This window comes from Artemia sp. Qi Xiang Cuo, chromosome 3, assembly GCF_049724085.1.
Source record: "Artemia sp. Qi Xiang Cuo chromosome 3, ASM4972408v1, whole genome shotgun sequence".
Lineage (NCBI taxonomy): Eukaryota > Metazoa > Arthropoda > Branchiopoda > Anostraca > Artemiidae > Artemia > Artemia sp. Qi Xiang Cuo.
The window spans coordinates 48,588,831-48,601,330 of record NC_142796.1 but is presented as its reverse complement, the minus strand read 5'-3'; the positions used below and the strand labels follow the sequence as shown (position 1 = coordinate 48,601,330).

General features: G+C 35.2%; 1 protein-coding gene across 3 annotated transcripts in view; it reads left to right on the top strand.

Annotated features, from left to right (window-relative positions):
- Nucleotides 1–12,500, top strand: part of LOC148954212 (transmembrane protein 245) — a 193,955-nt gene that overhangs the window by 80,912 nt on the left and 100,543 nt on the right. For all 3 annotated transcript variants that reach the window (XM_089086045.1, XM_089086043.1, XM_089086044.1), the window contains exon 6: nucleotides 1,175–1,296. In XM_089086045.1, coding sequence (XP_088942171.1) covers nucleotides 1,175–1,296 — 122 coding nt within the window. The remainder of the gene's footprint in view (nucleotides 1–1,174; nucleotides 1,297–12,500) is intronic.

Genomic DNA, 12,500 nt, shown 5'->3' with positions numbered 1-12,500 from the left:
TTAGAATAGACCTTTTTCAAATTTGATAGCCTGAGAAACAACATCTCTCCACTATTTAGGCTGTTAATGTATTTTTATGTTTCCGGTTTGTTTTTTAGCTCTTTTTGTTTATTGACTACACAGGTCGTGGGATAGACTATTCCATTTCCTCTTTCGGGGGTTTTCAGGCCTCTTAAATTTGTCAAGTTGAAGTTGTCACGATCATATTCTCTTTTAAGAGAAGTTTTCCACCGTTTTCTAAAACCATATAGCCTACATTTTCTTGGGCTTTTGAATTTTGACGGGTTATTTGAGTTTCTGCTGCTACTGTCAATTGTTGCTTGGGCCCAATTATAATCACACTTGTGGACAGAATCAACATTACGCGCGATTACAGCGCCAGTAATATACCCCGTGGTCGACTTTTTGAGTTGAACAATGTTCAACTGTCAAGCGTAATTGTTATGACTGGCCAATCAGAATAAAGATTTACGCCACAATATTTTGAAATTTGAAAATATGGACGCCTACCCACCTAAATAATAGGTGCAAATACATAGCATTAGTAAGTGACAGTTTGGAACAAAATGGAATTGATTCTTAGAGAGAAATTCATTTATTAAAGACCAATATTCACAAAAAAAAACATATCAAACAGACCTACCACGTGAAAATCTATACAGATTTGTTTGTGGCAGGAATCAATATTTTATTCACTTACTACATTTATATTGAAAAAAAAAGAAAAAAAAATGCAGTCATATAAGTGAATAAAAAATAAAGCTCATAGGGACCACGAACTAATTCTTACACAAGATAGAAGATAGAATTCAAGATTATTATAAAAACACCACTAAAAAACGGTACTAAAATGCGTCAATGAATGAACAGCTTGAGTGGTTGGGGGTATATCATACAAGTACCATCTATTATTTCCAAGGCTGCACCCAGAGGGGGGAATTAGGGGGGTTTAACCCCCCCCTGAAATGTTGGTTTGACTCGTAAAAACGTTACAAGAATGGATATAAACAAATTTTGTATGCGTTTTTTGAGTTTTTTTGTATAATCCCCTCCCCCCCCCCCTGTGAAAAAATCTTTGAGTAAAACCCCCTCCGAAAAAAAATCCTGGGTACGGCCTTGATTATTTCTACTGATAAATTTGGTGTTTTATGGGTTCCAATCATTTTTTTTTTAGTATGTTCTGTTTGTCAGCTTCAAGTCGTCAAGGAATATACCAGTCAATTATGGATTGCATTGGGGTGGTTCAAAGAACGAAAAGGTCTACTTTTGCCGGCCCCGGTTTATCATTCCCTAAAGGTATTTTTTTTTTAATGTTACATCGATATAGGTTTTCATTTGGCGAGGGAGTGGGGGGGGGATCTTGCAGAACTTTTCAAGAGATAGGTTTGGAAAAAAGGCTTTTTCATAGAAGAGCTGTCTATATTTTTTGGTATTGAGGCTCAGTTTTATAGAAGCCTCAGTTTATCATTTCGTAATGGCGTTTGTTTGGCTTAAAAACAGTACTTTGTTTTTGGTTTTTCTTAAATGGAAGGGGGTACTAGCTTAAAAGAATCTTTCAAGGGAGTTCTGGAAGGTCTAAAAAGAATTTGCCATGGAAGAGCCATTTCTCAAATCTTGTCCTTTTGTATACTTTTGGCATTGATGCTTTGCCTTTGAGTGGCCCCAGTTTATCACTTCTTAAGGATATATTTTTGACTTAAAAACAGTATATCGCTTGTCTTTTTCTCGGGGAGGGGGGCTCCATAAATGGTTGGCGAAAGGGCTAATGATTTGTACAAAGGATTTTTGACATAAAAATTGCCTTTGTAAACTCTGTTCTTTTTATTTCCACTCAGAGTTTTAGCAGCTCCGATGTATTATTTCCTAAAGGCAATAGATAAAAAAAAAATACAACCGAAAGTAAGGAGCAACATTAAAACTTAAAACGAACAGAAATTATTACGTATATGAGGGGGTTACCCCCTCCTCAACACTTCGTTCTTCATGTTGAAGTTATTAGTACTTTTAAAAAAGCTTCTTATTGTTCTAATTAAACGACCCTTGTGTTTCAGGAGTCGTTCTTTTAGAATTGAGACAAAATTCAAACTTTAGCGTAAGGAGCCAGGTGTTGCGGAGGGGGCTACCCCCTCATATACGTAATAATTTCTGTTTGTTTTAAGTTTCAATGTTGCTCTTTATTTTCGCTTAATTTTTTTTCATTTAATTTCTCATAGTTTCTCAAATAAGGCCAGGAAATCTGACTCCACCTCTACGAATAGACCCTTCTTCCTTCCCACAGAAATATCATCTGGACAAATCAATCCCGGTGAAAATTCACCCCGGACAATTACCCTTAACATCTCCACGTGTAAAATTGTGTCGGCAAAGAGAAAGCAAGACATGTAAAAGGAATTCTATATAGGTATTCTTACGAACCCCCAGCGTAAAATTTCTCCTGAAAAGTGTACCCCTTGGGGACTTCCCTCGCCAAGGAAAATTCTCCCCGTGAAAAATCTCCCACCAGAAAATTCATCCCCCCGCACCCGAAAAATGTATCTGTACTTCCCAATAACAAATACTATACTTTTTCAATGGGCAAATTTTATAACTTTAAGACCTGGGTGGTCATGTTATCTCCAAAGTCATAGCTATTGGGGCTTTTAACTATGCTGAACAAAATGTCTCTCTCAAAATTTTGATCGGACGATTTCGCCTAGTTGAACTTTTTACGACGACCCCTTCCATGTGAAGTGCCTCTGGGAAAAAATATAAGTAAATGAATAATAATAAAACATTGGAGCCGTATGGCCTTTCCTATAGGCAACGCTATAGCGTTGCCTCTGATAAAACAACACAATCACTTATAGAGAACCAGTTATGGAGAAAAGGTTAATATAAAAATCTCTAATTGAAAGCGTCCCATTGGCAGGCGAAAAGAAATTTCATAATTTTGCCCTATTTTCCGAAACTGGGCGACCAACTGAATCAGATTTAGTGGTGTGTTTTACGGTCTGGTTTCTATTTATTCTAGTTTTTTTTTTGTTTTTTGTTTTTTTGCACTGAGATTGGTCGAGCTGATATGTTTCCATTGCATTATCATTTTCAGTAAAAATTTTGGCATGAAAAATGCAAGTTTTGAGACTTCAATAGTCTTCCAAGACGAGGGGTAAAGCGCTTTCGCCTTGCGTCTTCGTCTTGTAGTATACTGTGTGGCTGAACTATATCGTTCAGAAGTAGTCAGGTTTGTTGTTCAGTAATTAGGTTTGATTTTACTTCACCGCCAAGCTTCATTATTAAATAGATTTTAGAAAACGTTCTCTAACAAAAACATTCTTGAAAGAAAATTAGAAGTAGAAACAAAGTCATATAATAATTCAAACTTAAAAAGAACAGAAATGACTCTCAATGAATAAATGAAACACAAAACTAAGAGAAATTAAAATGAATAATTACATCATATTTAGAAATAATAGACACTCCAATGGATGAGTGAATGAATCCTTAAAGTACAGCAATAGTTTTTTATAATTCTAAAAACATAGGGAAATTTCACGGGGTCAGTTTATTTGAACCAGTTGTGCAGATTTATGTTGCTTAAAATGCGAAGCAAACATTTTATCAAACAGTTCGTGGTAACGAACTGTAAGTAAGGAGCGACGTGACTCAATAGTAACCGACAATAAAAAAATGTAATTTTGATACCAATAGATAACTCAAAAGAATCGGCTTATTGTGCTGATTTGAAATATATAAGTTTTATTAAGTTTAGTGTTACCCATCAAAGGCTACGAGTCTAGGAAAATTTTCCTGATTTTCAAAATTGGGAAGAAACACTTCTTATAAGTCAAAGAATGTTAATGAAAATCACACCGTCAGATTCAGCGTATCCGAGAACCCTACTCGGATACGACTAGGTTTCAAGCTCCTCTCGGCAAAAATGTGGAATTTTTTTTTTTTTTTTTTTTTTTGCCAGAAGAGAAATAGCGGTGTTTATTTGTTTGCTCAGGGGTGATCGTATCGAACCAGTGGTCCTATAATACCGGAAAGTTAAAACGGAATTTAAAAGTTCTAGTGCCCTTTTTAATTGACCATAAAGATTGGAGGACAACTAGACCCGTTGAAACCTCCTTCCCATGCCCCTTTTCCCCAAAATCGTCCGGTCAAAATTTTGAGATAGCCATTTTGTTCAACATAGATGAAAGACTCAATAAATATGCCTTTGAAGATAGCATGACCCCCCACAACCTCTGGGGAAAGATCTTTAAGTTATAAAATTTGCCCATTGTTTACGTATAGTATTTGTTATTGGGAAGTATACATACATTTTTCGCTTTGGGGGGGGGAGAATTTTCTCAGGGGGATTTTTCACGAGGAGAATATTCCATGAGGAGGGAAGTTTCCAAGGGCTGATTTTTTCAGGGGGAATTTTTCACTGAGCGAATTTGCCAGAATTAATATACGATTTTTTTTTATGTTTTGCTTTCTCTTTGCCGACTCAATTCTACGCGTAGAGATGTTAAGGGTAATATTCCTGGGTAAATTTTCACCGAGCTTGAATTGTCTAAAGGATATTTCCGTGGGGAGGAGGATTTTGTCGTGGAAATGGAGCCAGATATCCTGGTTTTATTTAAAAAACGATCAGAAATTAATTTTAAAAAAAATTGTTTTTCCAGCTGAAATTAAGGAGCAACAATCAAACTTAGAAATAACATAAATTATTACGTATACGAGGGGTTTTACCCCCTCCTTAACAAATCGCTCTTTGTGCCAAAGGTTCAACTTTCTCCCAAGTTTTTAAGAATCACTCCTTAAATACAAGAGTCGATTAATCAGAACAATAAGAAGCTATTTTAAAGGTACAAAAAAACTTCAGCATAAACAGTGACGTGTTGAGGAGGGGGCAACACCCTTCATATACGTAATAATTTCTGTTCGTTTTAATTTTTGATATTGCTCCTTACTTTCAGTTGAAAAAATTTGTTCGTTTTTTACTTAATTCATTATAAGATTCATCTTCATTCTTTAATTACATCTGAAAAACTTGTTTATTTTTAAACTGAAAATAATCAAGATTTCTGGGACTGAATAATAATATAATATTATTACATATATATATATATATATATATATATATATATATATATATATATATATATTGTATAATATTATACAATATAATATTATATAGTTATAATTATTATATGAACTGTATAATATAATATATAATAACATTTCTCGACAGTTTTTGATTTTTCAATGTTATAATTATAAAAGAGGTATCTTTTAAATATAATTGTTACATGCTTTTAGACCTCTGACGTCTCCCGAGATGAGGTACCAAGTGTTCTAAAATGAATTTGTAAAATATAAATTAGCCCCTGCAGATGATGCACTAACTTTTATTTTATTTTTTATTTGATTTTTATTTTAGATTTTTGTCTATGTAACACCGCAATTTCATAAGATGAAACAGAAAACCACAATTTTAAAGATAAATATTTCGTAAGGGTTTCGGGAATCTGAAATCTATTATTTACTGTGAGTAAGTTATATCGCTTGGCTTCTTTGGTATATTTTAATAACAGTAATAAAATAATAATAAAAAGATGTTCCAATATGAAAGAAAGATTAAAATAGGAATTGTATAAAAAGAATTAGTAATAATAAGAATAAACAAAGCCTTTTTTTTATCGCAATTAGCCAACGAATTAAATTTCACTAGCTTGGGACCCCTTCTAAGTGCAGAATTCAGTTGAATGGCAGAATTTTAAAGAACAGCTAATTACTTTCTTTACTAATTATTTACAACTTCTATTAATAGTTCGTTTTACAAACAATCATTCTACTAATACCAATAATAATTTTCCTGATACCCAGGGACTTCTTGCCGTCCGGTTCTAAGCCGGCTTAAGCGTTTCTGTGTAGACTTGAGAAGATGTGTTAGTCCCCGTCCTGTTGTAGTTTTAGAACTATTGCTTTTCCCGAGGCGAAAATAATTTCAGTGATTTAAGAAAAGAATATAAAAATTGCAACTTAGAATGTTACAACGTTAAAAATAACTATTGTATCGACATTTTGACTGACGAATTCAGAAAATTCGAACTGGACTTATTAGGAGTTTCAGAAACTCAAATCCCAGGGGTAGGAAACATAAAATTAAGTAATATAGAACTTATTTAGCCTACTCAGGTAGAAAGGATCCATTGACCGAAAGCAGGCCTCATGATGGATAAGGAAGTTGCTAAGTCTTTTTTAGGTTGGAGAGGTATTAATAATAAATTGCTAGTCATTCATTTTATGACTATAAATTGCAGAGTATCAGTCATATTAGTATATGCCCCTGTAGAACGACTGGTGGAGATAGTAGTGACTTGGTAACTCAGATGAATTTTACTTACAGCTACATGAACAAATAGACAGGGTCTCGGGTAGAAATACGGTATTTTTATTAGAAGATTTTAACACACAGGTAGAAATAGGAATAGATGTTATCCTAGCCTAGGTAAATTTGTTATGGGAGAAGAAAACAGTAATGGCTACAGATTGTTGCGGTTTTGCAGATATAACAATCCAGTTATAACCAATACAGTATTCGGTCATAAAATGGCCCATAAGGTAACATGATAACCGAGTCAAGCTCAAAACGGGCAGAAATTAACATGAATAGGGATCAAAACCCCTGTGCCTGCGTAAGGCCAGAACATAATTTACACTTTACTGAAAAACATTTAAATGTTTTCACTTTTATAACTTTAGTAAATCAAATATTATTAAGATTTTAAGGAATAAATATCAGCATATGTATATTAAACTGAAAATGAACGCTCATTCGTGTTTTTTCAAGTATTAAATAAAAAAAACAAGTTTTTTAAACTGAAAGTAAGGAGCGACATTAAAACTTAAAACGAACAGAAATTATTCCGTATATGAAAGGGGCTGTCCCCCCCACAACGCCGCACTCTTTACGCTAAATTTTTTTTTGGATTTAAAAAATAACGTTGGGAGACACAGTCACCCTTTTGCGAAAAGCGCGCTGCGTTGAGAAGGGCATAGCCCCTTTCATATACGGAATAATTTCTGTTCGTTTTAAGTTTTATTGTCGCTCCTTACTTTCAGTTTAAAAAACTTGTTTTTTTTATTTAATTTTTGAAAGTTTTTGAATAAATACAGGTTTTGATCTTGGCTCACCGTACATGAATAATTAAATCAACTTTTTCATATTAATTTACTTCTATTTAGTTAAATGGCTTTCTCGAAACTTGTTTAATTATATTTACGAACGTTTTTATTAGTAATAAATATACGTAACTTACGAATTAACTTACGTAGCGAACTTCTATATTCATATATTTTTAATCTATTTATAAGGGGGTTCGCCCCTATTCAATACCTTGCTCTTTAAGCGAAAGTTCGAATTTTGTTCCAATTCTTTAAAAATGACCGCTTAATCACAAAGGCCGTTAATTAGAATAAATAGCTCTTATGAAAGTACTAAAAATCTTTGGCTTAAAGAGCGAGGTATTGACTACGGGGTGAACCCAATCATATATGTAATATTTTCTGTTCGTTTGAAGTTTCGATGTTGCTGCTATTGCAGTTGAAATAGTTGTTTTTTTATATTAAATTTCTGATCTTGCTTTAAATAATGCTGGGAAGTCCGGCTTCCCTTTCATAGCAATGTCCCTTCCCCCCTGAAAACTTCATGGAAAGATCCTCCCACATAACCCCCAAACCTCCCCCCCCCACTACCAGGAAAAATCTCCCCTGAAAACGTCTGTATACTTCCAAATAACCAATACTATATGTTAACATTGGGTAAAGTTCATAACTTTCAGCCCTCCCCCGGGAACTTCGGGGGATTAAGTCATTCTAAAAGGCATACTTATAATATTTTCGAACATGTTGAACAAAACGGCTATTTCAAAATTTTGATCAGGTGACTTTGGGAAAAAAATGAGCGTGGGAGGGGGCCTAGTGGCCCTCCATTTTTTTTGGTCACTTAAAAAGGGCACTAGAACTTTCAATTTCTATTCCAATGAGCCCTCCCACGATATTCTAGGACAACTGGGTCGATACGATCACCCCTGGGTAAAAAAAAAAAACAAAAACAAACAAACAAACACGCACCCGTGATCTTTCTTCTGGCAAAAAATGCAAAATTCCACATTTTTGTAGATGGGAGCTTGAAACCTCTACAGTAGGGTTCTCTGATACGCTGAATATGATGGTGTGATTTTCATTAAGGTTCTATAACTTTTAGGGGGTCTTTTCTCCTTTTTTCAAAAATCAGCCAAATTTTCTCAGGCGCCTAACTTTTGATGGGTACAATTAAACTTAAGAAAACTTATATATTTGAAATCAGCATTAAAATCTGATTCTTTTGATGTATCTATTTGTATCAAAATACCGTTTTCTAGAGTTTCGGTTACCATTGAGCCGGGTCGCTCCTTACTTACAGTTCGTTACCACGAACTGTTTGTAGGTGCAAATTATGTTCTGGCTTTAGGAAGCCAGAGGGGTTTTGAGCCCTACTCATTTTAATTTCTGCTCGTTTTGAGTTTGACTCGGTTATTTATTGTAATTTCTGTTCGTTTTGGATTTCATTCATTTATCAATGCTGATTTTCGGTAGTTTTATGCTTGGTAGATTATTTGATTTTATTTTTGCTCATTTTTGGTTTAATGAAGTTCTTTACTCTTCTTTGAAAAACTTAGTTTGTGGAAATTTGTTTTTTAATTAATACGCAAAAAGACGCTTGTTTTCAGGTGGTCACGACATATCTGTTTCACGTTCACGCAATCTGAAAGCAGTTTCTAGTCATATTGAACCCGCTGATTACGACTATACCCGGGAATAGGTACTTCCAGGGGGTGCTTGGCCCTTAAAAATGACTTGAAAGATTAGAAAAGACTATCTGGAGAATTTGTTTTACACTTTTTCTCACCTTTGCAACGTTACCTGTTATAAGGCTCCTGCAAGGCGTGCAATTTAAAGGATGCAGTAGATACGTATCTAAGAGGCAATTTTAGTGCTTTCTTGAAGATCAAGGTTCAAACCATGGAGAGCTGCTTGAAATCTACCCAAAAGGCGAAACGTACTTTTGCCACCCCTGCAGAAGAACTAGAAGCAGTTTAAAAAGTTCTGCTGAATGTTGGTAAAAACACTGGGTCATGCAAAAAAAAAAAAATACTTCAGTATGAACTCCTCCAGTATTCCCCGGCATTATTTGAAGCCCATTCCGATGGATTCAGATTAAGAACTGGAAAAAAATGTGATCTGATAAACTAGATAGAAGCGTTGTCTTGCCTAGATTCTAGGGCCTCTTTGCCAGTTTTGATGGAAATTCGAAACTTTCACTTATCTGAAATCATTTTATGTCACTCTTAAAGACTATGACTCCGTCAAGGAGTGAAACATTATCAGATTTTCAAAGAATGTTGGTGAGTAAGATTTTTAGTCAACTCCCAGAAAATCTATGCCAACTGCATGTGGCTTCTGACCGGTGCGCTTAAAACACAGTAGTGGTTGCCATAGACGAAGGGGTGAGCAAAGTTTGAAGGTCAGTACGTCATACAGTGAAATCATCAAACTTGGTGATTCCTGGCAATCAATTTTCAGAAGTTCTTTGGCCAAAGGTAACTTAGTGTCTTTTATTTATGAGTTTTGGAGTAATTCTGGTAGTTCAAGTAACAACTTTAACAGAATACTAACTCGAGGTTTCTCTGATTTTCGACGTGTTGGGATATTGCCCAGAGTATGATGCATGGAATCTTTACCTCTTCTTAGTTTTGAGCTTGGAAGCACACGAAGAAGCAGACATTCGCATTGCAGTCCATGTTGCTTCCAGATTTAGAAATGGAAATTCTTTTGTAATTATTCGAGCCAGTGACATCGATATTCAAGTAATACTTTTGCAACACTCGTTTACGCTGTTAGCTAAGGAAGGGTATAAAAAGAAGGAACTGTTCCTCCAAATTACTGACCAAATTGTTTCGTGTGTATTAACTGGATTTTTCTCTTACAAGGGGCTTTATTGACAATCTTGGACTTATGTACTGCCTTAGTGGCACTGACACGACGAGCTTTATATATTCTGTGCATAAGAAGACATTCGTTAAAGCAGTTTTAAATTATAATCTTATTAGTGAAATGGTAGGATTGACGAGGAAAGTCAAGATTGACCTCGTAAATATATAGAATTACGTAGAGAAAGTGATAGAGTTTACAAGAAAAGCGACAATAGCCGCCTATTAGAAACGATCCTTATGTCTTTAACTCTTTGAACGACTTACCAGTGCACTTAATCCATAGGAAAAAATCGTTGAAAAACCTCCTGCCCACTGAAAACAGCTTTAAATACCACATCCTTAGAGTTGTATATTATTGGGGAATCATTTTACAGGCTACGGAAAGTAAACCAACAGTTTTTCAGTGGTGCTTATGGGGTTATTCCTCTGACAAATTCATTGTCACAGGGGCCAATTTCTGTAAGCCATATCGCCGTTCACTGCAAATGTAAAACATGTGCATTGGAAAGTGTTCCTGTACGGGAATGAGCAAATGTAAGCTTTCTGAAAGCGACGATGAGACGATGACTTGTCCTAACTTTCAAAATATTGCTCAAATAGCCTTCTAATGGCTCACCAAAATGATTGACAATTTGAATTATCCTTACTCTATACCTATCTACTTTAGTTCTTCCCTAGGATGGATGATAGACTATATATCAACAAGTATGATGAATCATTTTTATACAATTATGAAAAAGTTATGCCAGCTTTCCCTCTCACTAACACTATCTGTCTCAGCTTTATTCTAAGTAGCCATTGCTTGTCTCTCAAGTCTTCCACCGGGTTGATCAAGTTAAAAAATAAATGAGATTATCAGTATGAATTATCCTTACCCTATGCCTATATACATTAGCCTAGTCCTGCCCTTGGATGGAGGATAAACTATCTATCAACAAATGAAATGAATCACTTGTATGAAATTTTGAAAAAGCTATGCCCGCTTTCCCTCTTACAAAGACTATCTGTCTTGGCTTTATTCTAACTAGCCATGGCCCAGCGCCCAAGTCTTCCATCAAGTTGATCAAACTCAAGCTTCATGAAGCACCTGAAATCTGAAATTAAAGATACCATAGAATATCAAAGAACAAAAGAAGATATGCCAGTGACTTTTGAGTATACCAAGTCTCTTGTTTGCAAATCACCAATGTTGTACAGCTCACTAGCATTCCTAATTAGCAGTATTGATGAGCCACGAAATGGCCTGTGTACACTGTATGATGTGAGTGAAGAAGAGTTTAGATGTATTGTTGACTTGGCCCCGGACCTGTTATTTCAAACAGGTATTTTGACTTTTTACTCTATTTTATTTTTACCCTTGACCGGGACTGTTCCTGTTCATTTGCTAATCTTAATTTTTGGGCAATAAATTATTAACCATTATAATGATTATAAACGATTTCTCAATAGACTGATTTTGACACTTTACTCAATTTATCGAAAAAAAAATAGCATTCAGTCGATAACAGTAGTTTCTTTGTTTGTTTTTTTATCACTAACTTGCTTATATTTTTGCTCAGTTAGGTTGAGATGCAGCTAAAAGGACCAAAATGTAATGGGCTGCAAGTGAAACTCGCTAGATAGTACTATTTAATATTTCAGGTCATTTTTAACGGTCAAGCACCCCTTGGAGGTACCTATTCCCGAGTATAATCGTAATCAGCTGGATTGATTTGACTAGAAACTGCTTTCAGATTGCGTGAAACAGATGTGTCATGGAGGTGTCACATTTGTAGGTCTTGGTGCCTGGACTATTAATTACTTTCCTGGAAGCTATGACGTTAGTAGACTCTAGGATGAGAATTTGAGAGAAACTTTCCAGGCGCAGTTGAATACTAAACTAGAGAGTTTAATATTTGACAATATAAAAGATGAATGGAATAATTTTTGGAAAATTATTTTTGAAATAGCTGATGGTGTCTTAGGGAAGAAAGTTAGGAAAGCTGCTAGAACTATTAGTGATAATGCTTTATGATTAAGAGAGAGGAGGGGGACCTTATACCTGAACTATCTGAGGGATAGATCGCATGAAACTAAGAGGAGGCCATGGATAAAATTTCCGAAGATCTAAACGATGCAGCTAGACGGCACAATAGTAAAACATTGTACTGGCATGTTAATAAATTGAGAGGGAGTAGTCAATCTGGACTTGTCCCAGTTAAAGATAGGAAGAGGGCGACAATTAGTGATAAAGAAAGAGTTAAAGAGAGATGGGTAGAACATTTTGAGAGTGTGCTGAACCCGGATAGAGTTACAGGAAAAGACATAGAGAAGAATGAAAAAGTATGTAACACCTTCGTTGTGAAGAATGATTTATTTTGTGAGGAAGAATTAGTGGCAGTACTAAAAGAATTAACAATAAGAAGGCCTACAGTGACCTACAAGACCTTCAGTGATGATAGTGGTCAAGTATGGTTTTGAAGCATGGGCGCTCCGAAAAACGTAGGAAGATTT